Source organism: Pleurodeles waltl, chromosome 4_1, assembly GCF_031143425.1.
Source record: "Pleurodeles waltl isolate 20211129_DDA chromosome 4_1, aPleWal1.hap1.20221129, whole genome shotgun sequence".
Classification (NCBI taxonomy): Eukaryota; Metazoa; Chordata; class Amphibia; order Caudata; family Salamandridae; genus Pleurodeles; species Pleurodeles waltl.
Genome location: NC_090442.1, coordinates 6368646 through 6389310, shown reverse-complemented (window position 1 = coordinate 6389310; position 20665 = coordinate 6368646). Strand labels below are relative to the sequence as shown.

At 48.4% G+C, this 20665-nt stretch overlaps 1 protein-coding gene and 1 pseudogene across 1 annotated transcript in view; one reads left to right on the top strand and one right to left on the bottom strand.

The window, feature by feature from the left end:
- LOC138287222 (zinc finger protein 271-like) overlaps nucleotides 1-20034 on the top strand; it is a 60256-nt gene extending 40222 nt beyond the window's left edge. The window contains exon 2 of the mRNA XM_069227578.1: nucleotides 5849-20034. Within this exon, the coding sequence (XP_069083679.1) occupies nucleotides 6561-8078 (1518 nt within the window). The 5' untranslated portion in view covers nucleotides 5849-6560 and the 3' untranslated portion in view covers nucleotides 8079-20034. The remainder of the gene's footprint in view (nucleotides 1-5848) is intronic.
- LOC138288397 (zinc finger protein 721-like) overlaps nucleotides 1-20665 on the bottom strand; it is a 246702-nt pseudogene that overhangs the window by 109589 nt on the left and 116448 nt on the right.

Genomic DNA, 20665 nt, shown 5'->3' with positions numbered 1-20665 from the left:
TTAGGTTCTAGGGGTGGGAGTTGGGGTAGTTTAGGGTTTTAGGGGTGGGTTGGGGGGTCGGGTAAGTTTAGGGGCGGGGTGGGGGTTTGGGGGATTTAGGTTTTAGGGGCAGGGTGGGGGGCTCAGGTTAGTTTTAGGGGCGGGGTGGTTTTAGGGGAGGGTGTTGGGGTACTTTAGGTTTCAGGGATGGGGTGGGGGTTGGGTTTGTCTTAGGTTTTGGGGGTAGGGTGGGGGTTGCGGTAATTTTATGGACGGGGTGGGGGTTGGGGTACTTTTCGGGGCAATGGTGGGGGGTTGGCATGGTTTTAAGGGTAGGGGTGGGGGGGGTCACGGTAATTTTTAGGGGTGGGGGCCCAGGGAGGACGCATGCTGGAACCATGCATGCCTATCACTAATGCCTTTACCAGGAATGCCTTTACAAAGAAAAATACTTATTTTTAGTTTTAGGGGCATGGGTGGGGGGGTCGGGGTTTTAGTTTTAGGGGCAGGGTGGGGGGGTCGGGTATTTTTAGTTTTAGGGGCAGGGGTTGGGGTTTTAGTTTTAGGGGCTGGGGTGGGGGATCAGGGGATTTTAGTTTTAGGGGCAGGGGTGGGGGGTTGGGGTTTTAGTTTTAGGGGCAGGGTGGGGGGGTCGGGTATTTTTAGTTTTAGGGGCAGGGGTTGGGGTTTTAGTTTTAGGGGCTGGGGATCAGGGGATTTTAGTTTTAGGGGCAGGGGTGGGGGGTCGTGGGGTTTTAGTTTTAGGGGCGGGGTATTTTTAGTTTTAGGGGCGGGGGTGGGGTGTTGGGGTTTTAGCTTTAGGGGAGGGGGCGTCGGGCGGTTTAGGTTCAGGGCGGGGGAGGGAGGGGAGGTGTATTTTTAGTTTTAGGTGCGAGGGTGGGGGGTCAGGGTATTTTTAGTATTTGGGGTGGGGGGTTGGGGTGATTTAGGTTTTTAGGGGCGGGGTGGGGGATTGGGGTGGTTTAGGTTTTAGGGGTGGGGGTTGGGGGGGCTTTAGGTTTTAGCGGTGGGGTGAGGGGTTGCGTTAATTTTAGGGGTGGGGTGGTTTTAGGTTTTAGGGGTGGGTTGGGGGGTCGAGGTGAGGGGATTGGGGGTTTTAGGTTTTAGGGGTGGGGTGGGGGCTCAGGGTAGTTTTAGGGCGGGGTGTTGGGGTGGTTTTAAGGTTGGGGTAGTTTAGGGTTTTAGGGTTGGGTTGGGGGGTCGGGTACTTTTAGGGGCAGGGTGGGGGGTTGGAGGGGTTTAGGTTTTAGGGGCAGGGTGGGGGGCTCAGGGTAGTTTTAGGGGCGGGATGGTTTTAGGGGGGGGTTGGGGTACTTTAGCTTTCAGGGGTGAGGTGGGGGTTGGGGTTGTTTTAGGTTTTGGGGGTAGGGTGGGGGTTGCGGTAATTTTAGGGACGAGGTGGGGTTGGGGTAGTTTTAGGGGCAATGGTGGGGGGTTGGCGTGGGTTTAGGGGAGGGGTGGGGGGGTCACGGTAAGTATTAGGGGTAGGGGTAGGGGTGGGGGCCCAGTCAGGACGCATGCTGGAACCATGCATGCCTATCACTAATGCCTTTTTCAGGAATGCCTTTACAACGAAAAATCATTGTTAAGGCATTCGTGGTAAAGGCATTAGTGGTAACAACGCGGTCGTTGTTCCAACCTCGTTGTTCAGGCATGCGTTGTTCCAGCATGGGTTGTTCCGACATACATTCATTGGTGGTGCATGCAGTGCTGGGTACTGGGATGGGTGGGTTGTGATGGTGGGGTGTATGTGAGGTGGTGGGGTGATGGGGGTGGCGGTAAGGGTGGGGGTATGTGATGGCATGCAGGTAGGGAGGTGATAGTAATAGAGATTTGACAGAGTCCAGTCCTCCAGCTACTCCTGCCAGGCCCTCAGAATGCAGTATTGCCAAGACTTGCTCCTCCCATGTTGTTAGTTGTGGGGGAGGAGGTGGGGTTCCACCACCAGTCCTCTGTACAGCTATCTGTTGTCTTGCACCTTCACCCGTTGGTCGTTCCACCTCTTCCTGATGTCATCGCTTGTTCTGGGGTGCTGTCCCACGGCATTGCCCACGATTCTCCGCCATCTTGCAATTGATGTCTGCTGCACATGTGATCCGAATAGTTGTGGCTCTACCCGGATGATTTCCTCCACCATGACCCTTAGCTCCTCCTCTGAGAACCTGGGGTGTCTTTGTGGTGCCATGGGTCAATGTGTGTGGGGTGATGTGTTGGGGTGTGTGCTGTGAGGTGCGTGGATGGTGTATGGGTGATGGTGTTCTGTGGCTCTGGTTGTGTGAGTGCTCTTGCTGTAGCTCTCTCTAGTTGCAAATGTTGTTAGTCTTAAAGGGATGTGGGTATTGTGGGGGTGTGTTTTATAGTGGTGTGGGTGTGGTGTGTGTATATGTGTCAGGTGTGTGTATTTTGAGTTGTCCAATGTGGTGCTGTTTTATATGTGTGTATGTATTTTCAGAGTGGCCGTATGTACCGCCCAAGGTTTACCGCGTTTGAATGTCCACCAGTGTGATTCGTAGGTCATAATGCTGTGGGCGTAGTTCTGTTGGCGTAATGGTGTGGGTGTTGGTACCGCCATTTCATCACTGACCTTTGGCCTGACTGACTTGTGTTTGTGTCCGTATAGTGACGGATTTGTATGTGTGTGTCATAATATGGGTAGCGGTATACCACCGCGGTCGCAGTATGTTGGCGGCAGTCGGCATGGCGGTAAGCGGGACTTACCACCAATGTCATAATGAGGGCCTTAGTCTCGTCCTCTGAGAAACAACCAAAACTGTGACGAGTCTTGAAACGCTGAGGAATTCAGCCGACTTGGCTCCTACCAGGGAGCATCCGCTCTGTCCCAAGTGATGGGCGGATCATTGGCAGCATGAGCAAACTCATCACCAAAGTGCTCAGGTGAAGAAACGGTGGCCAACGAAGTCTGTCAACAAAACTGAGAGATCCAGTTTAGCGCGGGAGCCCAGAAAAGAAGCTGTTCCACTACCTGGAATAGTGAGCGCACTCATTGCTTCTGGATTTTATAGTGCTGATGTGTACTCCTTCTGTGGAACTAAATAATGGACAATATTAGTTCCCATACTGAATTACAGAATTGCAGCGTGGAATATTGATTGCATATTGCACTGCATGCCACCCCAGTACAGGCAGTGGTCCAAGGCGGCAACCACAGGCAATATTAGTTCCCGCATTGAATCTTAGCAGGCAGTATTATTTGCATATTGTAGTAAGTGTAAACCTCAACACAAGCAGGGGTTCAAGGCTCTCGCACTGAATGACAACAGGCACTATTGATTTCATATTGCAGGACATGTAGACCCCATTTCGGGCAGGGGTCAAGGCGTTAGCTGACACAGTGGAATTCATAACAGGACCACCATTTGGTGGTCTCTGCAAACCAGCGGGCTTTTCCACAGGATAGTTGCCCATTGCTCGAGTAGCCCTGAGGTAGGCAAGCGATCCACCCAGGCACAGGCCTTAGGCGCGCACCACCAAGATTCTGATGACCAAGGACCAGCATACATGAACCACTGCCTGAACTTTCATCAGCTCTCTAGACACCTGCACTCCACCTCCATCGCTCACATTTCCCGCATCCGCTGAAGCAGCAGTGTAGGATGCTCCTTCTCCTACTTCTCTGGCAAGTCCTGGAACGATCTCCCCCTGCACCTCGGAATATCATCCTCTCTCCCTGAATTCAGAAAATGACTGAAGACCTGGTTCTTCAGCTGATCCAAGCAAAAACCCAGTGCCTGGATACCCTCACAGGTGATTAGACACACTCTATAAAACTGAGTTGATTGATACTCCAAATAAGAGGTTGCCTCTCACCATCTTTGCAGTTTAAGACATTCTGTAGCAGTAAGATGTGTTTTCTGAAGAAATGCCATGCTAGTCTGCATCAAAAGTAAAAATAAATTAGGTGACAGCATCTGGGCTTGGCCATTCCCTGTATAGTTTAGGTCAGTATGTTATATGTGGTCATAAATGTGTGACATGTCAGCATGTTGGCACCTAGGTTATCCATCCGCTCTCTTCCTGGCTCGAAATTCTAGAACCTGTGACCACAGCCAGTCCCTGACCCGGGTGTATAGAGTATTGTTGCTTGTCCACGAACAAAAACATAAAACATTTACTCCAACTGCCAGGTCCCTGGTTGTGTCTCATATGTGGCCATGACGAAAGGAAAACTAAAAAGGAAAACCGACAAGAGAGGAACATGTTCCATATGAGACCGGAGGATTACAGTCTCTTCGTTTGTCAAGGAGAGAAATGCACAATCTGTACCCTAATGGTGGTGCCCATTTTTCCTTCTCCTTTTCAATCTGCACTCTGAGAAGCCCCTCCACTCCAAAATAGAACACATTTTGTGGTGTCATATCACTTGGTCGTCTGATGTCATGGACATTAATTCCAGGACTATGCTCAGTTCTGCTGGAGTGAGAGCCAAATCAGAGATCACCTCCCGGTCTGGGGTGATGGAAGAGAACATAGAGATGGTCGCTGTTTGACTGTGGCAGGATACAACCTCTGCCACAACCATGGCATGTTCTTGGTCTTCCTACTCGCTGGAGGGCCTGCTCTTGAGGTCCTGGGCTGATGCCTTTGTGGTGTGGGAGGTTTCCAGTCTGTATTCCATTGAATGTCGTGGGACATTGCAGACACCCCTTTCGTCTCCCCGGTCAGCGGCAGGCATTTGCCAGTGTTGTGAAAAATAGGGTGGCTTGAGAGTCCACCATAGGCAATTTGGCTGTGTATGTAAGAGAATATTTCAGGCCGAGTTGCTGGAGCTTCTGTGTGACCATCAAGAATGAACCTCTGAGTCTTTGTTCTTCTGTAGCATAGTCTGGATACATGTTCATTGAGGTCTTGGAGATTCGTCAATTCGTCAGGGATCCTTGGACCTGGCAACTTGCATTATGTGATTGCAGTCCCAGTAGTTGAAGAGAAAAGCCAACTCCAGTGGGGATGGAGACCCTGTTGGGGGTCTGTCCTGGGTCTTGGTGGACCCGATCCAGTGTCCAGACTTGATACGTTTACTGCCAAGGACGCTATGAAGCAGACATTCCTCGAGTAAATGTTCCATATTTGGGCCTTCTAGGAGGCCCACCACTTGCATATGGTTCCGGCAATATTTGCACTCAGTGTCCTCCACCATGGTTTGTACTTGTGATACCTCCATCTGGAGGGCGTTGGTGTGGGACAGAATCTCTGTCAGCAAGGGGCGTGTTCCGGGCAGCACCAATTTGCTTGCATCTATTCTGTCCCTGAAGGTGGCCTGATCTGCTTGTAGGACCCATATATAATTAACTAAGGGTTCAATTTGTTTCCAGAGTAGTTTTCATATCCCAGATGGTCTGTAAAGACAAGGTGAAGAGAGGAGGGGGCACCTGAGATGATCCAATGGGAACAGGAAAGCATTGAATTATGTGAATGCAGTTAACTTCGTTATATACTTCCAGAGAAGTTAACTTTGTTGTACACTTCCTGAAACTTAAGAAACAGCAGTACATCCTGAATCCTCTTTTTCTACAATCTGTTTTTGTTTACATGAAATCTGGTCCATCTGCATCTACCATAAGCTGTTCCTGTAGCATGTGGGTGGTCCGTGCTCGCCCTTTCCATGCTAAGTTACTATGTGATCACTAATAAATCACCTCCTTTTCTGAAGTGGATAAGATGTGACATGTTCAACAGAACATTTAGTTAAATATCTGTGGATGGTGAAAAAAAACATTGCTAAGTTTCAAATATCGTAATTAAGAGATGGTGTTTATAGCCAGTTAAATATTGTTTTTCACATTCTGTTACATTTGCATTTCGTAATTTAAAATCTCTTTACATCCAACAGAAAAAAAGCCTTGAATGCATGAAATGCTTATGAATAACAACAGTGATTCTGTAAGTCAACAAAAATGGTCAGAAACAATTACCTCCAATATTCAAGAAAACATCAGTACTGTCAGAGACTGAGAACCCTGAACATAAACTAACAGACGCTAGAAGAAGCTCTAAAGGACAATTCAGTGAACACAAGACTGTAAGCTGTGCACCTTCATACCACAAGACTGTGAAATGATGTCAAGAAAATTAAGGTAACAGCACCGACAAACCACCTCCTGAATAAACAGGCGACCAAGACCAGTTTTGATCATGGGATCTGTATGATGTGTTTACCACGGTGCTCTGGTTCCTAAAATGATAACAGACCATAATTCAGTGCACCAGGTAAACTCTTCCTGGCTACACCACAAGAACCAGAGAAAAGCACAACTGAGTGGAGACATCAACTGAATGATAAAGGAAAGAAGAGTTCTACTGTCTACAATACAACTGACTGTCCCAATGTACACCAACCAAAAGGAAGAGGATTAATCTTTACCCACAAGCCTTGAAAATGCTATGCAATCTAAAGGCATAATCTCTCGTAAGGAAGCCTTGCTCATATTATGAGTCTGGCAAGTATTTAGTGACCATTGTACTTTACTTTTAAATTGGAAATCAAATGTCCTTAATACGAACAAATACAGGAAAGTGAGATTAATACAAGTGCTTTACCAACCATGTTGACCCATCAGAAAACACAGTCATGTGCTGTAGACAAATATAGACCGGACCCAGAGACTCTAACCAAGAAAGAAGAATCATACACATGCAGTGAGAGCTTTAGTTTGTCATCGCAATTAAAGCCCCATCAGCAAACACACACAGGAGAAAAGCCATTCAGATGCAGTGAATGTGCAAAAAGTTTTAGTCGATTATCATGCCTGCAAAGACATCAGCGAACGCACACTGGGGAAAAACCATACCATTGCAGTGAATGTGTGAAGAGCTTCAGTCAGTTATCACACCTACGAATACATCAGCGAACACACACAGGGGAAAAACCATACCATTGCTGTGAATGTGTGAAGAGCTTTAGCCACTTATCAGCCCTACAACAGCATCAGCGAACACACACCGGGGTAAAACCATACCATTGCACTGAGTGTGGAAAGAGCTTTACTCTGTTATCACACCTCCAAAGACATCAGCGAACACACACGGGGGAGAAACCATATCATTGCAATGAATGTGTGAAGAGCTTCAGTCAGTTATCATATCTCCAAAAACATCACCGATCACACACAGGCGAAAAACCATACCATTGCAGCGAATGTGAAAGTCGTTTTAGTGAATCTTCAACATTAAGGAAACATCAGCGAATACACACAGGAGAAAAGCCTTTTAGGTGCAATAAATGTCTGAAGAGCTTTAGGCTGTTATCAGATTTGCAAAGCCATCATCGTACACATACCGGGGAAAAACCATACCATTGCAGTGACTGTGGAAGTAACTTTAGTGGCTCTTCGACATTAAGGAATCATCAGCGAATACACACAGGAGAACAGCCATTCAAGTGCACTGAATGTGTGAAGAGCTTTAGTCGATTATCAGCTCTCCAAAGCCATCAGCGTATACACACCGGGGAAAAACCCTATCATTGCAACGAATGTGGAAGTAACTTTAGTAGCTCTTCGACATTAAGGAATCATCAGCGAATACACACAGGAGAAAAGCCATTCAAGTGCAATGAATGTGAAAAGAGCTTTAGTTTTTTATCATACCTAAAACAGCATCAGCGAACACACATTCAGGAAAAACCATACAACTGCAGTGAATGTATGAAGAGCTTTAGTCATTTATCACATCTCCAAAGCCATCAGCGAACACACACAGGGGAGAAACCATACCATTGCAATGAATGTGTGAAGATATTCAGTCAATTATCAGATCTCCAAAAACATCAACAAACATACACAGGCAAAAAAACATACCAATGCAGCCAATGTAGAAAAAGTAGTTTAAGTGCATCTTCAACATTAAGGAAACATCAGCAAATACACACAGGGGAAAAGCCCTTCGGATGCAGTGAATGTGTGAAACGTTTTAGTCGATTATCGTGCCTGCAAAGACATCAGCGAACGCACACTGGGGAAAAACCATACAATTGCAGTAAATGTGTGAAGAGCTTCAGACAATTATCACACCTACGAATACATCAGCAAACACACACTGGAGAAACCATACCATTGCAGTGAACGTGTGAAGAGCTTTAGTCACTTATCAGCCCTACAACAACATCAGCAAACACACACCGGAGTAAAACTATACAATTGCAGTGAGATTGGAAAGAGCTTTAGTCTGTTATCCCACCTCCAAAGGCATCAGGGAACACACATGGGGGAGAAACCATTCTATTGCAATGAATGTGAGAAGAGATTCAGTCATTTATCAGATCTTCAAAAACATCCGCGATCACACACAGGTGAAAAACTAAATCATTGCAGCGAGTATGGAAGTAATTTTAGTGAATCTTCAACATTAAGGAAACAGCGAATATACACAGGGGAAAAGCCATTCAAGTTTAATGAATGTGTGAAGAGCTTTCGTTGGTTATCACACATCCGAAGCCATCAGTGAACACACACCGGGGAAAAACCATACAACTGCAGTGAATGTGTGAAGAGCTGTAGCCAGTTAACAGAACTACAAACACATCAGTGAACACACAAAGAGTAAAAACTATTCAAGTGCAGTGAATAAGAGAAGAGCTTTAGTTGATTACCAAGTGTACATACTTATCAGTGAATTAAAGAAGATGATAACATTACAATAATGCAGGATATTCAAATTCCAAGTGATGATAAGTAGATGATAGAAGCCTTGGCTAGTAAGTAAAGAAAAAACACGCAGATAGTTGTAGAATCATAAAAGTGTCTGTTGCCAGTGGTTGCTCATTTCATTTCTCTACATATAAGAAAAAGAAAAGAAGTTGCAATCAACACATTAAGACATCAACAGAGTGTGGACTAAAAGGAAAAGTATGTTTTTTCTTTGATGAAGTAAAGTTCTAAAGAAAAACATCCAAGCACACTTGATCATGCTGCCTGTAAAAGCAACACTATGACCAATGCTTGGACTAACACGTGTATTTCAGCTAACTTCTGGTATTAGTGCTAAAACCTATAAACCCAACCCACTCAAACCGATTAAACAAGCACACACTGGAGAATATTCATAGCTGAATGTGGTGTTTGGCGCTTTATGCAAGATTGATGGTTCAGTGACAGTGGCAAGAGAACAGTGTCCAAAAGCACAAGAATCGAAAGTAGGAAAATGTGAACAGTAACACTCTGGGTTAATGTTTGCTGTGCTCAGCATTTACCTCCCAAGACCTAATGCGGGAGAAGTGATGCTCATTTCCATCATCACATGCATTTGTTAATGCACCCACCATAGTGGTACTTCCACAGTGGTGTTCAACAGCTCCATCCTTGGGAGACTGGATGGCTCACCATGGACTATTTAGATGATTTATTGTTAGATTAATTGTATGTAAATATACTTTATGGTTACATAAAGAACATTACAATATCTCCCACCTACAACCATTGGCCGGTGGGGGGGAAACAAAAACAGAAGGAAAGATGAGAAGGGAGAGGGGTGTAGAGGCGGGGGATACCTTATTTCAGTGGTTTGCTGTTGTCAATCTTTGGCCCAGCCAGAGCTCGGATTATCAGCCGGAATTGTTTGTCAGGGGTAAGTTTATTGGTACAGTCATGAGAATTTACTGTCCTTGTCAACCGCAGGATGCGGAAGTATGAGTGGCCGGTCAGTTCCCTAAGCTCTGCTGCCATATATCTGAGAGCCATGAGGCACCATGTTTTATCGAAGCAGGGTAGTGTACCGGTTGCTGCTGCCGTCAGTTTTTCCATGCCCATAAGTGTCCACAATTTGTGTAACCAGTCAGTGTGAGTGGGGATAGACTCCGAGCCCCAGCGCACCAGCAGTAGCTGCTTAGCATCTCCCAAGGCCAGAGTAATAGCCCGGCCCCTAGCGGAGCAGAGCGGGCATGTTTGGCGGTTGGGGAGGCCCAGCAGGATATAACTAGGAAACTGTGGTATGTTGGTGTTATAAATATCATCTATTGCTTGGAGAATTGGGCCCCAAAAGGGGGTAACTTTTGGACAGTGCCACAACAAGTGAGTGAGTGTGCCCTGCAGTCTGCATCCACACCAACACTTACCATCGCTATGCACCCCCCATTTAGCCATCCAAGCGGGTGTATAATACACGTAGTGGGCTATTTTCTAGGAACATTTCTTTGGTGGTTGTGGCGCGGGCTGTCACCCGTGCCCTGTGTAAAATATCCTGCCACTCTCGATCTGTAAAGGTGCACTCGCATTCGAACTCCCATCTGCGTTTGGCTGGTGTGGCGAGAAGCGTGGTCGGCGTAACCAAAAAGGTGTAAATATCGGACAGGATTCGCTTGTCCGTTTCCCTAGTTAGGAGCCACTGCTTGAAGCAAGTTAGGGGTCTGCTTGCATGCGGACGTATTGCGGGGGAGGTTACCCAGTGGTAGACAGCTAGGTATTGCCAGTATGCGTTGTCAGGGAAACCATACTCTGCCTATAGTCAGCTAAAGTCCATGACACCTTTCTCATTAAAGAGGTCCACGATTCTCTTGCACTGTGAGTCCTGCCACGTTAGAAAAGCAGGCTCCCCAATTGCGGGGTTGCCGATAAGCGATGTCTGGGGGGAGATCAGCATGGACAGTCCCTTTGCCATCTATACCCTGTCCAATGCTCCCATCGTAACCCGCAGGACTGGGGAAACATACACTCCGGGCGGTCAGTGCCTTCTAGGTAGCCATGGCACCTTCCATATGTGCATTCCCGCTACTGCCTGGTCGATAAACACCAGTATTTTTACATGTGCTGGCAGGACCATTTGACCATATAGTGCAGCTGAGCTGCATAGTAGTAGCTAAGCAGATGCCTGACACCCAGGCCTCCCTCTGCCTGAGATAGGCATACCTGGCCCTTTGACATTCTAGCCCTCTTGCCACTCCAAATATACTCCCATATAAGTGCCTGCAACTTGTCTAGCAGGTGGGAAGGTGGCTGCAGCGGCAGTGTCTGCATGAGGTAAAGTATTTTAGGCAGAAGAGTCATCTTAATCGCAGCTATACGACCCAGCCACAAGAGGCTGTAGGCCCTCCATTTCGTCAGTTCAGTGCGAGCAGTATCCAATATACTTGTGTAGTTGCATGCTGCCGTCGCTTCGGGCATGGGATCTTTTTTTCAGGCCCAGATACATGATTTCTTGTGCGGCCCATGAGAAGGGGAGCCTCGCCTCTAGAGAGCACCTCTCCGTCTCTGGGATAGTTAAGTTCAGTATCGATGATTTGGTGAGATTGGTTTTAAAGCCTGAGACTTTAACAAATGTTATCAGTTATGTCATGACACCTGTCAGGGAGATTTGAGGTTGAGAGGGATGGAGCAGCACATCATCTGTGTAGAGAGCCAGTTTATGCGTTCTACCACCCATCGGTAGCCCAGTTATATCTGGATGATTGCGTATACATTCAGCAAAGGGCTCAATGTATAGGGCAAAAAGTAGAGGCGAGAGGGGGCAGCCCTGCAGTGTACCTCTAGGTTTATCATAATTGCACCGTATCCAGTCGCGTAATCTGGAACCAAGCCCGAAATGCCTCAGAACCTCATGGAGGTAATACCAGTGGAGCCGGTCAAAGGCCTTTTCTGCGTCAATACAAAGAAGAAGGGCTAGGATTTGGGCGCGATGTACCTTGTCCGGTAAATAGCATAATCTTTTATTATTAGCGCTACAGGAGTGCTCGGGGCTGAACCCAGTTTGGTCCGGGTCGATCAGGCCCTGCAGGTATGGGTTCAGCCTGTGGGCTAGGACTCCCGTAAAGATCTTGGCGTCCACATTCAGTAATGTGATGGGTCGGTATGAGGAGCACAGGCGCGGGTCCTTCCCCGGCTTAGGGATAACGGTCACCACGCCTAGTTGCATTGTGGGGGAGGGGGAAGCTGTGCTTAAAATATTGTATAATTGAGCCAGCACTGGCGCTAGCTGGGCATCAAAGGACTTATAGAATTCCGATTGAAAGCCGTCTGTATCAGGCGCTTTACCTGGTTGTAAACGGTGTATGGCCGCAAGGACCTCCGCTGTAGTGATATCCCCGTCCATTAGTTCACTATCAGGTGGGGGGATTCGGGTCAGGGGGACAGAGTTCAGATAGCCTTCCACTCCCTTCTCATCAAGTTCTTCCGCTGTGTACAAGTCAGAGTAGAACTGTTCAAACTGGTGTAAAATTAGCTCCTCTTGGCAGGTCCATGTGCCATTAGGCAATTGGAGCTCCACCACACGTCGTCCTGCAGCCTGTACACGGAGTCGGTGAGGCAGTAGGTGGCCCGCTTTATTACCCCCTGCATAGTATTTCTGCTTAGTCTGTAATAGGGTGTATTCTGCCTTATTCCCGTCTAAGGTTTGTAGCTGCTTACGGAGAGTGCGAAGTTGTCTCCTCACTACCAAATACCCAGTCCGGCCATGGGTGACGTCAAGACTCCTTATGTCATCCTCTAGCTGCTGGCGTTTTTCCCGTCTGGCCTTATTTAGACTCACCGCTATCGCTATGCCATGTCCCCTAATAACTGCTTTAAGAGTTTTCCATAAAGTGGCAACACTGACCTCAGGGGTGTCATTTGTGTCTAGGTAATGCTTTATTGTGTCCTCTGTTTCTGCTAGTGTCCTTGTATGATAGGAGTCTCGTATTAAGGTGCCAACGTTTTGCATCTGGGGCGTGTGGTGAAAGGCTGAGCGACAGCTTGAGCGGGGTGTGATCCGACAGGGATGCCATCCCGATCTTAGTCTTGGTTACCCGGTTGGTAACGCGTGGTGAGGTGAGGAAAAGGTCAATGCATGCGTAGGTCTGGTGCGCAGCAGAGAAGAAAGAGTATTCCCTCTCCATCGGGTGCTGCTTGCGCCAGACTTCTATGAGTACTGCCGCCCCACCCACTCCTGGAAATTCTTTGGGAAGGCACCCACATGGCCATATCTCTGAACTGATCTGTCAAGCTGGGTGTCTGGCACTAGGTGAAAGTCTCCCTCCACCACAATGTCCTCGTCCAGGGTAGCCAGAACCCTCCCCCGGGCATCTCTTAAGAATCGTGCCTGCTGTTCGATCGGAACGTAAATGGTAGCTACCATCAGCCTATGGCCTCGAAGGTCTATGTGAAGGGAGAGAAGTGTCCCAGGAATCTAGGCTTGTACACCAAGTGCCCGTCCCAGGAAGTTGGTGGCCAAAAGAATTGCTACCCCTGACCGCCTCCCGGGGCCTGAGGAGTCAAATTGTCTGTCAAACCAGCGTGATCTCAGCCTTTTCCAGTCTGAGCGAACTAGATGAGTTTCCTGTAGCAGGCAAAGATCAGCCCTTGCGTCTCTGAGCTGTATCAGCAGTGCTTGACGTTTCACAGCTGCATCAAGACCCTGAACATTTAGACTAAGGATAGTGGTCATGGGGAAGGTGAGGCTTACCGATACGGTGTTGATTGAACCCTTTACCCAATAGGACAGATACCCAGGTATGTGTACCCGTGACTGGCAAGGGGGTAAGGTGTGGCCCTGCAAACTCAGGATAGAGGGATAGGGAATAGGGAAAGAGAGAACAAACAACAAGGTATAAACCTAGAAGTGTTCCCCGTCTGAGAACAAACGTAGATCAATCTGGGGGTGAGCCCGGTCCTCATTCCGTCGTCAGGCGACCACCACTGTTGAGGGGATTGGAGCTCCGCCACACGGCGGTCTCAATCAAGTGTCCCTTTGCCTTCACCAGATTGTGCTCTGCTTCTCTAACTGCCCATCGGGCCGCAGTTCTTTGTCAAGATTGTATGTGGATCTTCATTGGTCCGAATCCACTTCTGAGACGCTGTCATGGCTGCGTAGGCTTTTAAGTAATGTCGCCCTCTCTGCCTTTGTGAGCTTATGATGTTTGGTTCGTCTGGCCTCAGTTTTTGAGCGCCCCCCCATCAATTTGCAGATGCTGCTCTCGTTCCTTTGGTGACTGTGCCATGTCTCTGAGGGGGGATGGCATTCCATCCATGGCCTATGCCTCCTCCTACATGCAGATGCTGTGGGTTTCATTTTGTCAGACGAAGTGGAGGCGGGAATGATGGCCCACTTATATCTATTACCACTTTCTCATAGGAAGTCCGTTACAGTTCAGAACACTCTACAATGCTGTAGCGTCAGCGTCAATAAGTCCTGGAATAAGCCAACTCGAAAACCCTCAAAGTCAATTAATGGTTGGTCTCAGACCACTGACATTATGGTCTCCCTTTGTAGTGATGCAGGCAGGTCAGTGTGTCCTGAGCTTGTCCTTGTGAGCAGACCGGACGGCCAACCCTGTGTGTTCTGTCAAGCATCACAGTCTGATCCTTTAGGGCTGTAGCTACATGTTGGAAAAGGCGAACCACAAAGTCCCCTAGCACTCCCGTCACCGCTTGCGATGGTACACCCTTTATTCGAATATTGGAGTGTCTCCAAGTCCTCAATCTGGTATTGCAGTTCTTGATTCTTGTCCTGTAGGGTAAGAGGCTCCCTCTTGTAGCAGTCCAGTTCTTCCTCTCGCGCATCACAGGCTTGTTCTAGTGTGTCTACTCATTGACCCAGATCCACAACTTCTCGTTTAAGTTCTTTGACCTCCGCCACTATTTCTTGTTTCAAGTCTCCACGTAGGGACCCAAATAGCTGCTCCATGAGGGAACTAGTCAGGGGTGCTTCTCCGTCTCCCTATGTTCCTTGGTCTACCGACTCTCCACGTTCTGTCACCGGGGGGCTCGAATGGCTGCGCCTTCTTGGCTGGAATTTTGTTGAAGAGGTCCTTGAGGGAACCCTCCTTCTTGTTATGTCTCTGGGACATCATTGCGGCCATCCCGTGAGCGATCTCTGACCTTATTGGAAATATAGTCCACCAGCTGCGTCCTCGGCTCGTTGAGTGTCTCTGTACCGTCGCTGATACTTGAGTCGTCAGGTCCGGTGTCAGCCCTCAGTTCAGTCTCCGAGCTGTGCCGAGCGCCCCGTTCCTAGTTCCAAGTTTGCCCCAAATTTGGACTCTGTTGCAGTTCTTGTGCTGGGGTTAAGGTGCCCAGGAATGTCCCACCTAATTCACCTGCCTCTCCGTTGGTGGCCAAACACAGCAGCAGTCACGTAGGTCTCTGGGTCGGGGTGTCCGCTCACCCCCCCCTCGCCTACCCGTAGCCCAGGGTCCCAGGCAGTCTCTGAGTCTCTGGTCTGATCGGTAAGTCGCCCCGTCCCAGATCCTCACGTGGAAGACTGGCTCGCTTCTCTGGCCGCGCAACGCAGCCGCTCTTATTTCACGTCCCCCAACGGCCTCGGTGCTCCCGCTCTCTGCCGTTTGATTACGTCACCTTCTACCTGCCCTGCAGCCACTCAAGCGCCCATGGGCCTCCGCTCCGCTAGGCCTGTCTTGTCCTTCCTTTAGGCCAGCACGGCTCCGGCTTCTCTCCTTCGCCCGACCGGCGATCTGGGGGGAAGTCTGACCACTCCTCGGCATCCAGTTGGGCCTCGAAAGCCCCCAGTTTCCGCGACACACACGGTCCTCCTCAGTCCCCTTCCGTAGGCAACCAGTCAGCGCCCCGGCGCCACACAAGGGCCCCAGGAGACGCTCACCAGGCCGATGGGTCGTGCACCGGGGGTGCCTCCACACAACATCCCCCCGCAGACCGGGCCTCCTCACCCTGGCAGGGACCCGAGAGGCCTCCACGCCATTCGCGATCTGCCTCAGCCCTGCTTTCGCCATCTGCCGGGCCACGCTCCGGTTCTGCGGCCAGTCTCAGGGGCCCGCACGGCACCAGGGGACACTGCCTGTGGCTACTGGTTGCATGACAGGGCGCACAAGCTGGTGTTTCTCAAGGCCAATGGCGGAGCTCAGGAGAAAGGCTCCTAAGCGGTGGCCATCTTAGCCACTCCCGTAGATACATTTGATGAGTTTGTTATTTGCAGAGAATCATTCAACCAAATTCTGACTGGCGCAAGGATAGAATCAGTGTAAGATGGCAAAACTGTTGATAGGAGCAAAATATGTTGAAACGTTTAGATCCTAATAGGTTTCTGAAGGCTTGACCGTTAAGTAAAGATTGAATCTTCAACAGGAAAGAATTCCAGCTCTTAGAAGCTAGAATCCAGAACCATTGACTAAATTCTATACATTTCTAGAACCTTGGCACGGGAAAAGAAATCTGGATTGAGAAGAAAAGAAACACAAATGATATTCAGATTTATGTTTAAAAGCAAAAAGGAACTCTCATTTTTTATAGCTCTGCTGGTGAATGCAAGGACTTAAGAAGTGTGTGCTGCCTTGTGAGTAAAAAATGTACATTTGTGATGCAGTTGTGACTTTCTCGGACCACAAGTAAGATAGACCGCAGCTTTCTGAATCATCTTAAATGTGGATTTGTGTTGCTCGAGCCGCCAAATAGAGTATTCTCATAGTCCAGCCTTGTGTAGATGAATTAGTTCTCTGATAAAATATTCATGTGAGAAGAAAGAAATGGAAACATCTTCAGTAGCCTAAGATGGATAAAAACTAATGCATTTCATTGAATTAATAGTAAAGTGCTGAGTCCCTGCTGCTGACCACCATCACCTGATCCTAGTAGTGGTAGTTTGGGATGAGGTCACTTTCAGAACTTGAAAATGAAACTGTTACTTGCTGTTAAATACCAGAATGAACACAGCACATCTATGTTGCCAGAGTTCTGTACATCCTGGCATGTTTCGTATTGAAGGTTTTGTGACCCAATGAGAGTCAAGTGTCTCAGCACCTGTCACTAAAGAGAGATCACTTCTGATGGATACTTCTACCTGATGATTCCTCCCCTATAGCATAATCTGCAGGTGCCAGTCTGGATCCGGAATCTTCAAGGCTAGTTGTGAGAAAGAAGCCTCTTTCTAGCATGGTTACCCCCACTTTTGGTCTGTTTGTGAGTGTGTGTCAGTGTGTTTTTACTGTGTCACTGGAAGCCTGCTAGCCAGGACACCAGTGCTCATAGATAAAAACCTATATGTCAGTGTGTTTTGCCTGTCTCACTGGGATCCTGCTAGCCAGGACTCCAGTGCTCATAGTTTGTGGCCTAATGTATGTGTTGTCAGTAGTGCTTGACTGTGTCACTGAGGCTCTGCTAACCAGAACCTCAGTGCTAATGCTCTCTCTGCTTTTAAATTTGTTACTGTAGGCCAGTGACTTCATTTACCAATTTAAATTGGCACACTGGACCCCCCTTATAAGTCCCTAGTATATGGTACCTAGGTACCCAGGGCATTGGGGTTCCAGGAGATCCATATGGGCTGCAGCATTTCTTTTGCCACCCATATGAAGCTCAGACAAACCCTTACACAGGACTGCCATTGCAGCCTGCATGAAATGGTGCACACACTATTTCACAACCATTTTCACTGCACTTATATGACTATAAGTCACCTATATGTGTAACCTTCACCTGCTGAACGTTAGGTGCAAAGTTACTAAGTGTGAGGTCACCCTTGCACTAGCAAAAGTGCCCCACATAGTTCACGGACATTTCCACGGATTTTGTGAGTGGGGGACGCCATTACACGTGTGAACTACATTTAGGTCAATACCCATATGTAGCTTCACAATGGTAACCCCGAATATGACCATGTAACATGTCTAAGATCATGGAATTGTCCCCCCGTTCCAAATCTGGTATTGGGGAGCCAACTCCATGCATCCTGGGGGCTCCACCATGGACCCCCAGTACTGCCAAACCACCTCTCTGAGGCTTGCTCTGCATCTGCAGCTGCTGCCACCTCACAGACCGGGTTTGGGCCTCCTGGGGTCTGGGCAGCCCAGTCGAAGGAAGGCAGAACAAAGCATTTCCTCTGAGAACAGGGTGTTACACCCTCTCCCTTTGGAAATAGGGGTTACAGGCTGGGAAGTGGTAGCCTCCCCCAGCCTCTGGAAATGCTTTGAAGGGCACAGATGGTGCATTCTTTGCATAAATCAGTCTACACCGGTTCGGGGACCCTTTCTTTCCTGCTCTGGTGGGAAACTGGGCAAAGGAAAGGGAAGTGACCACACCCCTGTCCATCACCACCCCAGGGGTGGTGCCCAGAGCTCCTCCAGTGTGTCCCAGACTTCAGCCATCTTGCTTTGCAAGGTGTGGGGGTACTCTGGAGGGCTCTGAGTGGCCAGTGCCAGCAGGTGACGTCAGAGACCCCTCCTGATAGGCCCATACCTGATAAGGTAGCCAATCCCCCTCTCAGGGCTATTTAGGGTCCCTGCTGTGGGTTCTTTTCAGATTCTGCTTGCAAGTTTCCTTCAGGACTCCTGTGAAACAACTTCTGCATCCTCTGACCTAGGATCAACCGCAGCCTGCTCAAGAAATGCTGTAACTGCAACAAAGTATCCACAAGAGATACTTTTCTTCTGCAACCTCAGCTCCAAGTCAGCTGCTGCAACAGTTTCCACGGTGTGCACACTCTGGGGACTCCCTGTCTTCAACCTGCACCAGAAGGGCCAGTGGAGTGACAAAGTCACTCCCCTGCTCCAAGCAGGCACTGGTACGCTTGGACTCCTCTCACAGAAACAAGCTTGCTCCTAAGGACACAGAGGGTGGGAATCATCGACATAGACTGTCCTGAGGTCCTGCTGACGCCATTTGGAGTAGGTAAGACCTTGCCTTCCCTGAGAGCGACGGTACCCCTGTGTACTGCGTTTTCTTCACCTCCTGAGGCCTCTGTGCACTGTTTGCAAAATCCTTCGTGCACAGCCTGGCCCATGTACCCAGCACTCCATCCTGTGATGCTCAACTTGCTGAGTTGTTCTCCGGTGGCGTGGGACCTTTTTTGTTGTGGTGCATCAACCGCGTTTTGCACCTCCTTTGTCCCCGGATCCTGTGACTCCTGGGGGTGCTGGCTGGCATCCGGAGGGCTCTCTAAAATGTTGAGAGCTCCCTCTTCCTTCTCACACAGAGTTGAGGCCCCCAGGTCCCTCCTGGGTCCATCCAGCACCATTTTGATGCAAAACGCACTTTTGTCGTAGCCAAGGCTTGTTGGTGACTTCCAACACGAAATCACGTCTGCAACGATCTTCACGTTGTGGGACATCCTTTGCATTACACAGAAACCCGCTGGCATGTTCCTAGTCTTCGACTAACTGGGTACTCTTCTTTTGTACCCTCTTCTGGGTTGGCAGGGGCTCCGGTCCTTCCCAGAACTTGTTTTGACTTCTGGACTTGGTCCTCTTCCTTTGCAGGTCTTCAGGTACAGGAATCCAGCAGTTGTTCTTTGCAGACTTGGTTGGTTGCTGCAAAATCCCAATCACGAGGTGTAGTGTGTCCTAAGGAAACTTGCAGTACTTTACTCCTGGTTTTCTGGGCTCTGGGGTTGGGTAATTTACTTACCTTTACTGTATTCTTACTCTCCCAGTGATTCTGCACACACTACACTTGTCTAGGGGGGAATTTGTGATTTGCATTCCACTTTCTTAGTATATGGTTTGTGTTGCCCCTAGACCTATTTTCTCCCATTGCAATCTATAGCATTTCCTATTGTTTGCATTGTTCTATGACTAATTACTTGTCTAATGTTGGTGTCTAGTGTATATATTGTGTAGAATAATACCCACCTCCAGAAGGAATATTGTCTCTAAGATATTTTTGGTACTTGGTCACCCAAATAAATACCTTTACTTTTGGTAACACTGAGTATTGTCTTTACTTGTGTATAAGTACTGTGTAACTATAAGTGGTATTGCAGGAGCTTTGCAAGTCTCCTAGTTCAGACTAAGCTGCTCTGCTATAGCTACCTCTATCAGCCTAAGCTGCTAGAACACTACTACTTCACTAATAAGGGATACCTGGACCTGGTATAAGGTGTAAGTACCCAAGGTACCCACTACAAGCCAGGCCAGCCTCCTACACTAGTACACTACTGCTAGGGGGCCTGGCATTGTATTGGTGCCAAAAGTAACATTCATTGGTGTCACCAAAGCCATATAGCGCTTACACCAGTACCAGGACATCAGTTACTTTTGTCTACTCTTTCGATGCAGATATGGATCTCGCTCACTCAAAGAATCTTGAGTTTTCCCACAGGAATTTTTCCAACAAGCGCACTACTATGTCCCGTCCCAAGATATTAGTGTTCAGGCCCTGTAAGGATTGGGAAGGACTGGTGTCCCTAATAGATCTGCACTTCATCTGCCACAAGTGCCTCGGTTCAGACTACGACTCCTGGTCCTGTAACTCCTGGCAGAGCAAGCCCTCAAAGGCCATCAAGGACATGAGGCAAGGCTCTTCATGGCCCGGGTCGGGGACAAGAAACACAGTTGACACTGCTTCTGACCACACTACAGTTCAAAAAGAAAAAGTTAAAGCGGCAGGCCCTAGCTCAAGTGTTGCTAGCTTTGGAAGCTGGAGATTGTATGGTGTCACTCAATCAGCAGTATAGGTACTTCCACATCCCGATCCTGCATTTGCATCAGAGGTATCTTGTTTTTTTGTAAGTTCTATGCGCTACTAGTTTGTTGTGCTCCCATTTGAGTTAATATCAGCACTTCAGTTGTCACAAAGGTGGTGGCAGTGTTTACAACCCATTTGCGAAGGTTGTGCACACCTATATTCCCGCCGTACCTGGATGACTTCCTAATCAGACTTGGATCGCCAATGGTGGTATCTCCCAGTCTGCAGTCAAGAGTAGCCCTACTGTTCGACCTGAGTTTCTCAACAAATGAGCCAGAATCCCACCCAACGTCCTTCCAACGACTCCGCTTTAT